Consider the following 15,495-nt stretch of genomic DNA (forward strand, 5'->3'; position numbering starts at 1 on the left):
AATGTTGACAGCACTGCTCAGTTCTGGTTTGTCGTGATGTGTCAGAGATTGAACCTGGGACATCAGAGCCTCAGAAATTAAAGGTTATTTGCATAATTATTATAAAAATTAGGGGCATGGGGAAGAGGGGTGGGGGTCTTCTACTAAGTTTACTACTACTAACACAGGGCAATCCTTGCCAGGGCAAACCATCCCACTGCCCAAACCAGTGCACTGCTTACAATAAGGAGACCAACTAGTTAGGCAACCCAGTAGTAATACCCCTTCAGTACCTGACTCTGGTAGATTAGAGTGATTGTGCCTCTGAGCCCTACTCTGGAACACCAGAGAGACAGTTGACAGTGACAGCTGGGTCACACAGATGCTCACCAAACTCGGGAAAATAGATACAATGGTGCAAATTTCAAGAAAGTAAACATCCAGGACAGGGAATGATAACAAAATGGTTATGCAAAGAGACTTTCATGCTTGAGACACTGAAGTCCCAGGTTCAGTTCCATGCACTGCCATAAGTCAGAGCTAAGCAGTGCTCTGGTGTGTGTGTGTGTGGGGGGGGGGTGTCTCAAATAGAAGGCACCATTGAGGGATACAATAAATGATTTGTATTATTCTGCTCATATGAAGCCCCTAAAGTAGTGAATTTCATAGTCAGAACATAGAGTAACGGTTGCCGAGGCACTGGGGAGATAAGAATTAAAAAGTGACTGTTGAGAGCCATGCAGTGGCGCACCTGGTTGAGCATACATGTTACAATGGCAAGGATTCATGTTCAAGCCCCTGGTCCCCACCTGCAAGGGGAAAGCTTCAAGATTGGTGAAGCAGTGCTGCAGGTGTCTCACTCCCTATTACCCACTTCCCATTCCATTTCTAGGCTGTTTCTATCCAATAAATAAATAAAGATAATAAAAAATTTTAAGTTATTTAGGGAGCCCCCGCCTCCCCACCTGCAGGGGAGTCGCTTCACAGGCGCTTCACAGGCCCCCCCCCCGTCTTCTCCTCCTCTCTCCACTTCTCTCTGTCCTATCCAACAACGACGTCATCAATAACAATAATAACTACAACAATGAAAAAACAAGGGCATCAAAAGGGAATAAGTAAATAAAGTTATTTAGGGAACAGGTGGTGATACACCTGGTTGAGCACACATATTACAACGCTCAAGGACCCGAGTTTAAGCCCCTAATTCCTACCTGAGAAGTTTCACAAGCAAAGAGGCAGTACTACAGGTGTTTTTCTATTTCCCTATCTCCTTCTCCCTTCTTGATCATTGTCTCTGACCAATAATAAAATATTCTTTCAAAAAGAAAGTTACTGTTTAATATGAAGTGATTTAAATATTTCTGTAGATCTACAGAGATAGTGGTTGCAGGACAGTATGTACGGCTTCAACACTTCTGGACTATACAAATCAGATACATTTTATATGTGTTGGCAGTTTTCAAATTGTTAAATAAAAACAAACAAAAATGACTATTCATATCAGCCAAAACCAGTAGGGAAAGGAGACACTTAATCCGCCCAGATCACCACGTTGTAGGGAATAGGAAACCAAGGGCGTGGCAAGGGCAGACCTCAGGCTCTGTGCCAGGGGCGTGGCAGCACGGAAGCTGCTGGTGAATGCCTTCACCAGCACGCCAGGCTGCCACTACGCAGACGCTGAAGTCAGAACGTCTTTTTACGTACCCGGAAGTGACGTAATACCATTAAGCCCGGTTCAAGACAGATCTGAGACTGGCAGAGCTTTGGTTCCGTTGCCGCTATGAGCTGCACGATAGAGAAGATCCTGACAGACGCTAAAACGCTGCTAGAAAGGCTTCGGGAGCACGATGCGGCCGCGGAGTCACTGGTGGACCAGTCGGCGGCGCTGCACCGGCGGGTGGCAGCTATGCGGGAGGCGGGCACCGCGCTCCCAGATCAGGTCGGGCAAAGGGTGGGGGCGGTACCCTCAGGTTTGAGATGTTTGGCAGGTTGTTGGAAACTCGGCCTCGAACTTACTCCAGGCGTCAGAGGGTGTCGGTGAGACTTATCTAATGGGTCGGGACTGAGAATGCTGATCTACGGCTGTTCTCCTGTTTACTGCGCGCTTAGTCTGTCTCTATTTGCCCAGTATCAAGAGGATGCATCCGATTTAAAGGACATATCCAAATACAAACCTCACATTCTGCTGTCCCAAGAGAACACACAGATTAGAGACTTGCAGCAGGAAAACAGAGGTTAGTCAGGCGTTTTTGTGTAGTTATGTTTTTTTCATATCCAATAAGATTTGAAAAGTTCTTGCAAAACTAGCCAACTGTTCACTAAAGTGCACATACTATACATATTTCCAGGTTAGAAGGGGTATCCTGTGCTGCCCCAGTAGCAATAAAATGTGTAACCTTGGGGGCCGAGCAGTGGCACACTCTTTATCATGGTATTGACCCGAGTTCAAACCTCTCCCCACCCACACACACCTACAAGGGGTAAACCACTAGCGGTTGAGCGTTGTTGCTGGTGTCCAGTCTCCTTTGTCTCTCCTTATGTCTGTCGCTCACCCTCTTTTTTTTTAAAGGGGGGTTTTTACATTTATCCTTTCCAAGGTCATCTGACTGGATATGTGTTTATAAATAGCTTAAAAAGTGCTTAGAAGAAGCTTATTTCTCTATTTACTTAAGCAAAGCTTTGATAGCAAAATATTTCATACCCTAAAGGACTTAAAATGAAATGTTTAAATGTCAGTTTTCCAGAGTTAAGATTGAAGAGGTTTGCTTGTTTTTTTTTTCTTTTATCTTTGTGAAAACTGTATTTTATCGTCAGATTATATAATCTTGGGTTTTTCACTGTTTTTTTCCTCATTGGAAGGATTAATGGTTTACAGTCAACATTCAATACAGTAGTTTGTACATGTGTAACAATTTTCAGTTTTCCTCATAACTATCAAGGTCCACCTCTGCCATCATATTCCAGGACCTGAACACCCCACCCCACCCCACCCTAGAGCCTTTTACTTTGGTACAAAACACCAACTAAATTTGCTCACTATATTATTGATAGTATATAGTATGAAAATCAGCTTAAAGAACACTTTTACATTTATAGTTATATTGTATTCTCATATCTTCATTTTCAAGGTAGACAAGCCAGATATTTATTTTATGATTCAGGTAAGAAATAGAATGGCTAGATGATTTGCTTAAAGTGTTATTAAGCTAGTAACTCACAGAGTTGATCTTATCCGTGTTTCTTTCTTTTTTTTTCTTTTAAACCAGAACACTGCTCAGCTCTGACTTATATGGTGGTATGGGGGAATTGAACCTCCGTGCCATAAGCATGAAAGTCTTTTGCATAACTATTACACAATTTTCCCCACCCATTCCTGCATTATTTCTACCAAACAATCCTATCTTTGCCTACAAAGTATTTTTTCTTTTTTTAAGCAACTTAAAAAAAATTTTTTTTAATTGTTTTATTTATTGGATAGAGACAGCCAGAAATCCAGAGGGAAGGGGGTGGTAGAGAGGGAGAGAGATATAGAGACCCAGCAGCACTGCTTTACCACTTGGAAAGCTTTTCCCCTGCAAGTGGGGACTGGGGCCTTGAATCTGGGTCCTTGTGTATTGTAACACGTGCACTCAACCAGGTGCACCATCACCCAGCCCCCAAAGTAATTTTCTCAAGGGAAGAAATAGTTTAGCCTTACAACACAGGATTTTCATTCCTAAGGTACAAAAGAGCTGAGCAGTATTGTGTTCACTCTCTCCCTCAAAGTAATATAATAGGTCTTGTATATTTAAGTTATTTTTCACACAAACTTCTTTCATTTTATTTATTTTTACTAATGAGAACTCTAGGAGGAGAGAGAGAAAGAACCAGATATAATTCTGGTACATGTGCTGCCAGGGATTTAACTCAGGACCTCATGCCTAAGAGTCTAGTTCCTTAGCCACTGTGCTACCTTCTGGATCACAACTTTTTTCATTTTTTATTAGTGATTTAATACTGATTTACAGAATTATGAGTTAACAGGAGTATGATTCCACACCTTCCCAACACCAGAGTTCTATGTCCCCATTCCCTCTATTGGAAACTGCAGAGTTCTTGCAAGCTCACAGCTACGGGTTGACATATATATATATCCCTTTTTTCCCCCCCGCCTATGATCCTGCCTTCTCTTCCTTTATAAGTCATACTACTTCTGAGTGTCCTTCCTTCCTTCCTTTTTTTTTTTTTTTTCCCCTCCTCTTCTCTTTCTGAGTCCTGATGGAATTGGAGTTCAGAGTCCTCTGCTCATCTTCCCCTAATATTTACCCCTTTGGGAGTATGGACCAAAATCCTTTATGGAGTGCAAAAGGTGGAAGCTGGCTTCTCTTAACTGCTTCTCCACTGGACATGAGCGTTAGAAGGTTGATGCAAACCCCAGCCTTTTTCTATCTTTCCCTAGTGTCACATAAACCTTAACCACCGAGTTTTTGGACTTAAGACATAAAGCAATGATGAACTTAAACTTTGGATCTCATAGAATGATGTAAAATTCCAACTGTAAAGAGTGGTTTTGGGAGCTGTCCTTCAGATATCACTGCCAAGTCTTTTTGTTTGTTTTTCTTTTTCTCTTCTTTCTTTTCTTTTCTTTTCTTTTTTTTTTTAATATATATAGAGCTATGGATTTCCTTGGAAGAACATCAGGATGCTTTGGAACTCATCATGAGCAAGTACCGAAGACAGATGTTACAGTTAATGGTTGCTAAAAAAGCAGTGGATGCTGAACCAGTTCTGAAAGCTCACCAGTCTCACTCTGCAGTAAGAAACTTTGATGAATATATTATGAACTGAATTAAAATTATCTTAGATTGTGCTTATTTTTTAAGAAAAGTCAACTTTTTTAAAGATTATATTTATTTATGAGAAAGATAGGAGAAGATAAAAAACTAGACATCATTCTGACACAGATGCTGCTGGGGATTAAACTCAGGACCTCATGCTTGAGAGTCCAATGCTTTACCCACTGCCACCTCCCAGACTGTATGTTTCTTTTTTTGTTTGTTATATTTGATATTAATTTTGCTATGACTTTTTTTTAAAGGCTAACAGAGTTGTTTTTATTTTTAATATTTTATTTATTTATGAGAAAGACAGGAGAAGAGAGAAAGAACCAGACATCACTCTGACACATGTGCTGCTGGGGATCGAACTCGGGACCTCATACTTCAGAGTCCAAAGCTTTACCACTCTGCCACCTCTCAGACCACTTGCCATGACTTTTTAAAGAGAATAAAATAAAGGGGTAGTGGCCCTGAAGATGGTACAGTGAATAAAGCATGAAGACCCAGGTTTTATCTCTGTCATCCCATGTTCTAGAGTCATGCTCTAGGTCTATCTCACTCTCATCAATAAATTGAATCTTTAAAAAAAAAAAAGTGTATTAGGTGCTGCTCTTTGTCGGGGGAGGGATAGAAATAAAAATTTTCCATGGTCTGGAAGGTGGTGCAGTGGTCATTAGACTCTCAAGCATGAGGTCCCAAGTTCAATCCCCGGCAGCACATGTGTCAGAATGATGTCTGGTTCTCTCTTTCTCTCTCCCCCTCCCTCCCTTCCCCCCTCCTACCCTTCACATTAATAAATAGGTAAAATATTTAAAAAAAAAAAAAAAAGGAAATACAATTCTTCCTTCCCTCCCCAAGATCTCTTTGTAAGATCTTAATGAATGAATGAGTGAGGCCTGCAGACTAGAACCAAAAATCTCTTTTGCTTTTTTTTTTTAACAAAAGCACTGCTTAACTCTGGTTTGTAGTGGTGCTGGAGACTGAACTTGGGACTTTGAAATCTCAAGCATGAAAGTCTTTTTGCATAACCATTATGTTATCAATCCTCTCCTCCAAGATATTAATGAAAGCTTTTTTCTTCTATTAGACAATATGCCAACTGAAAGTGAGCAGTAAATATTTGGTAAATTATTATTGAACATTTCACTAAGCTATAAGCCCTTTGGTTTTAAGGAACATGAATTTTCCTTTTTTTAAATTTCTTTATTGGGGAATTAATGTTTTACATTCAACAGTAAATACAGTAGTTTATACATGCATGAATTCTCCTTTTACACCTATCATAGTACATGGCATATGAGAGACAGCCAGAAAATTTACATTTTTTAAAGACTTTTTTTTTTAACCAGAGCACTACTCAGCTCTGGCTTATGGTAGTGCCGGGGATTGAACCTGGAACTTGACAAAGCCTCAGGCATGAAAGTCTGTTTGCATAACCATTATGTTATCTACCCCTCCCTAGAAAATTTACATTTAACTGAACTACATAGCATCATAGTATATTAGGAGAGAGACATGACTAATATAAACCATGTAGATATGAGGTTCTGTGCTTTAGTTATGCTTTAATATGGAATATCTAATACTCATCTTTATAGAAATCTTCCTAGTTACTGTATATTCATGTATACTGTATCATTTAATGCTATATTAAAAGATTTATACCTCACAGTGAAATATGTGATAAATTTCATCTTGTATACAGCTTATGACTTAAAAGTCGTAGGAAACTGGAAGAAAAAATAAACTATCGCCTATTATCTAGAGGAGAAAACTTGAAGTTTGAAGGAGACATAATTTAGCTCATGAAAAATTTGCTAAGACATATATCCAAAAATAGAAAGACAACAATGAGATTCACTCTGTGAGAATGTCATACATCAGAAAAGGTAGCAGCAACAAATGCTGGAGAGGTTGTGGGGGTCAAAGGAATCCTCTTGCACTGCTGGTGGGAATGTAAATGAGCCCCAGCCCTGGGGAGAGCAGTCTGAAGAACTCTCAGGAGGCTAGAAGTAGACCTACCCTATGATCCTGCAGTTCCTCTCCTGAGGATTTATCCTAAAGAACCAAACACAACCATGCAAAAAGATGTGTGTATACCTATGTTTATAGCATCACAATTTGTAGTAGCAAAACCTGGAAGCAACCCAGGTGTCCAACAACAGATGAGTAGCTGAACAAGTTGTGGTCTATGTACACAGTGGAATACTACTCAGCTATTAATAACAATGGATTCACCTTCCTCACCTCATCCTGGATGGAGCTTGAAGGTATCATGAGATCAGCCAGAAAGAGAAGAATGATTATGGGATGCTGTCAATCATAGAAGTTAAAAAATAAGAACAGAAGGGACAACACAAAGCAGAACTTGGACTGGAATGGTGTATTGCACCAAAGTAAAAGACTCTGGGTTGGCAGGGAGGGTTCAGGTCTTGGAACATGATGGCAGAGGAGGACCTAGTGGGGACTGAATTATTATGTGGAAAACTGGGAAATGTACAAACTATTGTATTTTATTGTTGACTATAAACCATTAATCCCCCATAAAGAAATAATAAATAAATTTTTAAAAATAGGACCAGAGAGATAGCATAGTGGTTTGTACAACAGACTCTCTTGCCTGAAATTTGGGAGTTTGAAAGTTCAATCCCAGCATTAAACATTGACCAGAACTAGGCAGTGCTCTAGCAAATAAATAAATGAATACTATACCTTGGAATACTTGGAATGTGGCACACTTCCTGTAAAAATATATTCAGAGTTAAGTTAAACATATTCATCTATTAAGAGAGTGAGACATTGTCCAACATCTAATGCCTGGTTAAGACTAAAATTTATCTTTAAAAAACAAGTTATAGGGCAGGGATAGATAGCATAATGGTTATGCAAAGAGCCTTCATGCTCCAAAGTCCCAGGTTCAATCCCCTGCACTACCATAAACCAGAGCTGAGCAGTGCTCTAGTAAAAAAAAAAAAATTATAGAGCTGACAAAATGGCTCATGTAGATAGTATGCAACTTTGCCATGTGCACAACCCAGGTTAAAGTCTGGCCCCCACCAAATTGGAGTAACTTTGGTGCCATGGTGTACCTCTCTCTCTCTTTCCCCCTCTCCCTCTATCTTTAAAAAAATTATGTGCTCATCACAAAGTACTTTTTTTTAAACTTCTTTTATTTCTTTTAAGTTTTTATTATCTTTGTTTGTTTACTGGATAGAGACAGCCAGACATTGAGAGGAAAGAGGGAGATAGGGAGAGAGACCGAGAGAAACCTGCAGCCCTACTTCACTACTTGTAAAGCTTTCCCCCTGCAGGTGGGGACTGGGGGCCTGGAACCCAGGTTCTTGCACATTGTAACGTGTGCTCAACCAGGTGCACCACCACCCGGCCCCCACAAAGTATTATGGCTTTTATTATGACTTTACCTCCAAGGACAAAAACTATAGTGAAACTTCAGTATAACCTCTATAGCATAAATTAAATGAACTAACATTATAAACAGAGTCTCATGAACTTTGTATCTTATTATCTTCACAGGAAATTGAAAGTCAGATTGACAGAATCTGTGAAATGGGGGAAGTAATGAGGAAAGCAGTCCAGGTGGATGATGACCAATTTTGTAAAATTCGGGAAAAACTAGCCCAGTTAGAGGTAAGATTGTTGCTATTTTAGGTTCACAGTATTTGGGGGAGTTTTCAAAGAGATTGAAAAGAATGCTGCTGCTATCCTGTTATTTATTTATTTATTTATTTATTTATTTATTATTAGATAGAGACAGAGAAGGAAGAGTGAGACAGACACCTGCAGCCCTGCTTCACCATTTGTGAAACTTTCCCCCTGCAGGTGGGGGCAAGAGGCTTGAACCCCCTGAGTCCTTGAGCACTATAATGTGTGCACTTAACCAGGTGCACCACTGTCTGGGCCCATCACTACAATGTATTAATGTTTACTGTATACTTTGTATGACTTAAAATTGAAACTTCATGACCTTTTTTAAGTCAGGAAATGTCATATGCAGCAATGAAAATGCAACTTTATATTACCTGGAAATTGAAAGATTATCATATAGAGTGGAAGGAACAGATGACTTGTAAACTAAGATTACTTATCTGCTATGAAAGGAAGTCAGATGTCTTAAAATTGATAATCAAAAAATAACAGCCCAAGCATGTTACTTAGAATTGTGAATCTAAACATGAAAAAAAACCTAAAGGTTATAAGTGGTTGCCTTTAAGGAATAGTAATAGACTTCTGCCTATTTGATAAACCTTATACTCCTGATTTTGTTAAAGCTATTTTCTTATATTTTGATCAAAGTTGGAGTGCATTACAAAAAAATAAGTAAAGTCTGCAGTATTAGTGTGCCTTAACAGCAGATGGTCTGAATGCTATTCACTATAAAGTGCCCCTTGAAAAATACCATAGAGAAATCAGAAAGGTTTCGGGGTCAAGTGGTGGCACACCTGGGTAAGCACACATGTTATCATGTGCCATGACCAGGGTTTGAGCTCCCACTTCACACCTGCGGGGGGGAGGCTTTATGAGCAATGACGCAAGTATTACAGGTATCTATCCATCTCTTTCCTTTATATCCCAGTCCCCCAGTTAATTTCTCTCTGTCCTATAAAATAAAGAATTAAAAAATCTTGAACTCTTAAAGTGGCTGGGTGGTGGCACACCCAATTGATTACACATTTATCATACTTGTTACCATGCACAAGGACCTGGATTCAAGCCTCTGACCCCACCACCTGCAGAGCAGAAGCTTCAAAGCAGTGAAGTAGTACTACTGCATAGGTTTAAAAAAAAAAAAAAAAGTGTGGTTCCTGCTTGGCCTATTTCTTACAAGCCTCCCACCCTTATATTTTGATAGGACAAACAGAAATTGAGATGAAGATATAGAGAGTGAGAAAAGTGGTCTAAGAGATGGCACAGTGGATAAAGCAGTGGACTCTCAAGCATGAAGTTCCAAGTTAATCCCTGGTAGCACATGTACCAGAGTGATGTCTGTTCCTTTCTCTCTCTCTCTCATCTTTCTCATTAATAAATAAATAAAGTATTTAAATAGAAAGAGAGAGAACTGTAGCACTGATTCACCATTTGTGGAATTTAACCCCTGCAGGTGGGAGCAAGGGTTTGAACCTGGCTCCTTGTGCATGGTAATGTGTGTGTGCTCAACCAGATGTGCTGCCTCTCATTGCCCCCTGCTTGGCCTATTGAAAAGAATGAAATTAGTATTTAAATCATATGATGTGGTATGTAAATACTAGGAGAGAGATACAAAGTATTGAGGAAAGTTTTGTGGGGGGTTTTGTTTGTTTTGGGTTTTTTTTTATTTATTTACTTACTATTGGACAGAGACAGAGAGAAATTGAAGGGGGAGATAGTGAGACACCTGCAGCCCTGCTTCACCACTTGTAAAGTTTTCCCCCTGCAGGTGGGGACCAGGGGCTTGAACCTGGGTCCTTGTGCACTATGATATGAGCACTTAACCAGGTACGCCACCACCTGGCCCCTTGTTTTTGTTTTTAACCAATGCATTGCTTAGCTCTGGCTACTAGTAGCACCAGGGATTGAACCTGGAAGCTCTTACATCAAGTTTTGTGTGCTACTGCTATACATCACCCCTGCACCTGAGAAAGTACTTAACATGGTGTAGTCACCATGGGTGGTTGTGGTTGTTGTTGTTGTTATTGGATAGAGACAGAGAATAATTGAGAGGAGAAGGAAAGAGACAGAGAGACACTTGCAGTCCTCTTCACCACTCATGAGAAGCTTTTCCTCCTGCAGGTGGGGACCAGGGGCTTGCACATAGGACCTTGTACACTGGCTGGCCCCCAGGGTTCATATTCTTGATGAAGCTAGAAAATGCTATGGCTAGCCAGAATTTCTTGCAGATAGAATAAGGATGCAGAATACAATTCTCCCTATCTGAAAAGCAAAGGGAGAAACAGTCCCAAGTAGGAATTAAAAGTGGGCTAAGACAGCCAGGCAGTGGCACCTCCAGTAGCACACATTACTGTGTGCAAGCACCCAAAGCAGTGCTGCAGTAAAGTAGCGCTGCAGCTCTATTGCACACTCTTCCCCCCACCCCCTTCTCTCTCAATTCCTCTCTACCTCTATCTGTAATAAATACATTTTTTTTAAGAGTTGGTTAAAATTATAGCAATGACTGTATCTATACTACCCCAGGTTTATCTCAGTTATGGAAATTGCCCTTCAGAAATGTAAGACAGATTTTACTTAATACTTTAAGTGAAAAAACCATGGGCTTGATGGGTTGTGGAAACAGCATAATGGTTATACAAAAGACATTCATGCCTGAGACACCAAAGGTTCCAGATACACTTTCCAGCACCACCCTAAGCCAACACTGAACAGTGAATGCTCTGAGTATCTATCTATCTATCTATCTATCTATCTATCTATCATCTATTTGTATCTTACTAAATAAAATAAATAATATGGAATTAATACCTGTGGTATCCTCATCCAAGTTTTCTGAATTTGGACAATCTTTGGACTTTTGTGAAACATAGAATCCTAATCTTAAAGATACTATCAATAGAAGCAATTATCTCCACCCTACATATTGTTATAACAAAAACCAGATACCTAAATGGTACCTGGCTACATGTTCAATAAGTAGTTCCTTCTCCCCTAACTATAGTACCCCCTAGTGCAGAAGGCTGAGCTGTTACAAATACTTTTAGAAATCTTAAAGACCCCCTGGCTCCCCACCTGCAGGGGAGTCACTTCACAAGCGGTGAAGCAGGTCTGCAGGTGTCTGTCTTTCTCTCCCCCTCTCTGTCTTCCCCTCCTCTCTCCATTTCTCTCTGTCCTACCTTACAATGACGACATCGATAACAACAACAATAATAACTACAACAACAATAAAAAAAAAGGGCAACAAAGGGGGAAAATAAATAAAAAAATAAAAATATATTTTAAAAAGAAATCTTAAAGACAGAATATATAATGTAAATAAAACTTTGGCCAAGTCCAACAGGAGTCATGGTATTGTGCAGTCTTTATTAGTCTTAATTAGAGGCCCTAATTGGGGGGTTGGATGGGGAGGGAGTTTGTTAAGCAGTACAGGAGATTTTATAGTGGGAAGAGCACTTGACTTGTGTGCCTGATGTCTTGAGTTCAAGCCCCAGCGTTTCATATGGCAGGTAATGTGCTGATCATCTCTCTCTCATTACTAAATAATTTGCTTGTTCATTAAACAAATATTTGAGTAGTATTTTAGGAAATTCACAGTTCATTTGGTACCTTAGAAATTTTAAAAATTAAAATAGCATGTTATCTGTTCCTGGTTCAAAACAACATGTTCTGGTACTATTTGACCGTCTAAATGCTTAAAACAAACATATAGCTTTCTCTCTGTTTTTTTTGTTTGTTTGTTTGTTTTCAGCTTGAAAATAAGGAACTTAGAGAATTATTGTCTATCAGCAGTGAATCTCTTCAGGCAAGGGAGGAAAACTGAGTGGATACTTCATCCCAAGCCTACAAATAACTTCTGAATAATTGCTGGAGGTTGTCCAGCAGGAACAATCAAGAAAGCAAGTTACTATCTTTTGAGTATTATGCATTCAATATCTTATCTCAGACCTGATTGTTAATTAAAGGTTCCCAGTAGATGTCTAGAATGCCCAGTCAAAATTGGCTAGCCACAAAACAGTATTTAGGTTTGTTAGTGAAAATAGACACTGAATATCATCATTCCTTCCTCTAAGAAACTACTTTTAAAATGATTTCTGGGACCTCAAACTTTGTATAAACCATTTTCAGTTCATTTTTGTGACTTTTCACATCTTGAAAGAACATCTTATGTAAGTCAACAATTGTTTTCTATAATAGATTGAAATTCTAAAATGTTTTCTTAAAAGACTTAGTTTTTTAAAATCCACTTGACATAAACTTAGCTTTTGTTTTTGGGGAGTGTTTTCTGTTTGTTTTTCCATTTGAAGAATGTAATGCAATTCCACAGAACTAGATAAGCAGCTTCTATGATTTGCAATGTCATTCACCTTCAATGAAATTTAAGTCTCTCTGGTGCTAAAAGTTGGCACTTTGTGGCCTTTACTCTGGATTTGAGAGAACCTACTGATAGTCCCAGTACATATACTTGAAAATAAATCATCTACTTTTTCTAGTGGTAGGGTATTCATCCTGATGTTAAAAGAATGCTGAAAAATTTGTCCTGTGTATGTGCACACACATACATACTCTTAGTTCAGATGCTAATGGTAGATTTTATTTATTTTTTTAGATACAAGTGGCCAATTTTCTCCTTTGTCCTAGTAGTAAGTCTTCAACTTCACCTACTTGAAGAGTATATACTAGGTTTATTCATGTCATAGTTCAGTGGTACTACATTCTGTTTATATATAACTCCTTTAAGTTTAAGAACCATCACTTACTTGGATGTCTTTCATTATTTAGCACTTGTGATTGGATTTCTTTGTAGAATCCATGTTTCAAAAGGAAACAAAGTTTTATCACCAAATGAGAATTACTATGTTCAGTACTATGTAGACAATAAAGCAGTTTTGCAATTCAAATGCTGAGTGGTCAATAAGGCTCATTCATCAACTCATTTATTCATGTCCCTTTACTCACATTTCAGATTTGCAAATCACTTCATGTTAGCACTCATTTCAGAGCACTATTATGTTATACTATTAACTTAGTTCTACCCCAAAATAATTGAAACAATGCTAACCCTATCTGTATGTTTCAATAACACCAAGCAACATACTACATGAGTTTTTTACTAGTGCTCTTTGAGATATAAAATTTCTTGAGGGGCTGGGAGATGATTCACCCAAAAGAGTGCACACTTCTCCGTGCACCCAATGTCAAGCTTGTGGCCACAGCCTGGGAGCATCCGACAATAGAGAAGCAGTGAAGCAGTGCTGTAATGTCATCTCTCTTTCTCTTCCTCACTGTCTCTTACCTTCTATCTTAAAAGAAGATTTAAATAATTGAAATCTTGGGTAGGTAACATAATGGTTATACAAACAGACTCTCATGCCTGAGGCTCCAAAGTCCCAGGTTCAGTCCCCTGTACCACCATAAGCTATATATATATATATATATATATTTTTTTTTTTTTTTTAAGATTTTGTTTATTAATGAGAAAGATAGGAGGAGAGGAAAAGAACCAGATATCACACTGGTGCATGTGCTGCTGAGGCTTGAACTCAGGACCTCATGCTTGAGAGTTCAGTGCTTTACCCATTGAGCCATCTCCCAGACCACAGCCAGAAATCTTTAACAATAATAATAAAACTATTTTTATACTATCATCAAGAGTTAACTGTACTTAAAAACAACAAAGTCTCTTCAAAATGTCCTAAAAACATCTGAACACACTAATACCACTTGTGGCCTACAGTGGTTTTAATGATTATGTATCATTTTAAAATTTGTCACATTTCTACTTAGAGTCTTACACTGGGGGGGGGGCCGGGAATCCCATCCTAAATGTGGGGCATTTTGATCTGATTTCCCAAGAGTAAACTTTTACCCTTATTATTTTCCTTGAATCACGGTCTGTAGGTGCTACCATTTGTCCGATATGTCCACTCAGGCCATAGGTACTCTACACCACTTGTCAGCTGCTATGCCAGTTTTCAGGGAAAATGAGAATCAAATGGCCCACTAAAGTAAACAAGATATTCCCTTTATCTGCCATATGTGTTTTAATTACATAGTTCTTTACATCTCAGATGTCAGGATAAACTTTTATATTAATTTTTTTCTCCAGGCAAATCAAAAGCAAAGTCCAAAGAAGACTAAGGATTCAAACTGCAGAACTGATACTAACAAAGGTGTTGGGGGGGCAACAAGGGAGAAGAGGATGCATTAGGTTCTGGTAGAGGGATATTGATGCTTCAGTAAGGGTGGGATAACACATTTTGGGTTGATGATAAATTATACATTTAGTGGTCCAGGAGGTGGTGCAGAGGATAAAGCACTAGACTCTCAAGCATGTAGGTCCTGATTTCAATCCCCAGTAGCACATATACCACAGCAATGTCTGGTTCTTTCTTTCCTCCTATCTTTCTCATTAATTAATAAATAATTTTTTTAATATTATGCATCTAAACACCTGTGGACATCTAATCTTTGACAAAAGTGCCCAGACTATTAAATAGGGAAAGATGAGTTTCTTCAACAAATGGTGTTGGAAAAAAATGGGTTGAAACATGCAGAAAAATGAAACTGAACCACTATATTTCACCAAACACAAAAGTAAACTCTTAAGTGGATCGAGGACCTGGATGTTAGACCAGAAACTATCAGATACTTAGAGAAAAGTACTGGCAGAACTCTTTTCCACATAAATTTTAAAGACATCTTCAGTGAAACAAATCCAATCACAAGACTAAGGCAAGTATAAACTTTCAGGACTGCATCAAATTTAAAAGCTTCTTGCACAACAATAGAAACCACTACCCAAACAAAGAGACCCTTCACAGAACGGGAGATCTTTACATGCCATACATCAGACAAGAATTTAATAGCCAAAATATGTAAAGAGCTTACCAAACTCAACAACAAGAAAACAACCCCATTCAAAAATGGGGAGAGGACATGGACAGAATATTCATCACAGAAGAGATCCAAAAGGCTGAGAAACACATGAAAAAAATGCTCTAAGTCTCTGATTGTCAGAGAAATGCAAATAAAG

The 15,495-nt window shown here is 38.8% G+C and overlaps 1 protein-coding gene across 1 annotated transcript; it reads left to right on the forward strand.

Moving 5' to 3' along the window:
* Nucleotides 1–1,693: 1,693 nt before the first annotated feature.
* Nucleotides 1,694–13,360, forward strand: SIKE1 (suppressor of IKBKE 1). The gene is made up of 5 exons (XM_007535583.3): nucleotides 1,694–1,918; nucleotides 2,108–2,213; nucleotides 4,631–4,773; nucleotides 8,331–8,444; nucleotides 12,211–13,360. Exons 1-5 carry the CDS (start codon nucleotides 1,760–1,762, stop codon nucleotides 12,280–12,282), a joined length of 594 nt encoding a protein of 197 aa, XP_007535645.1. The 5' UTR covers nucleotides 1,694–1,759; the 3' UTR covers nucleotides 12,283–13,360.
* Nucleotides 13,361–15,495: the final 2,135 nt, after the last annotated feature.

The sequence above is a fragment of the Erinaceus europaeus genome, chromosome 11 (assembly GCF_950295315.1).
Source record: "Erinaceus europaeus chromosome 11, mEriEur2.1, whole genome shotgun sequence".
Lineage (NCBI taxonomy): Eukaryota > Metazoa > Chordata > Mammalia > Eulipotyphla > Erinaceidae > Erinaceus > Erinaceus europaeus.

Excerpts from the sequence above, each read along its gene's own strand:
- SIKE1 (XM_007535583.3), top strand. The coding sequence starts at position 1,760 with ATGAGCTGCACGATAGAGAAGATCCTGACAGACGCTAAAACGCTGCTA. Across the intron at positions 2,214-4,630 it reads CTTGCAGCAGGAAAACAGAG|AGCTATGGATTTCCTTGGAA; the intron begins GTTAGTCAGGCG and ends TAATATATATAG. Across the intron at positions 4,774-8,330 it reads CTCACCAGTCTCACTCTGCA|GAAATTGAAAGTCAGATTGA; the intron begins GTAAGAAACTTT and ends TTATCTTCACAG.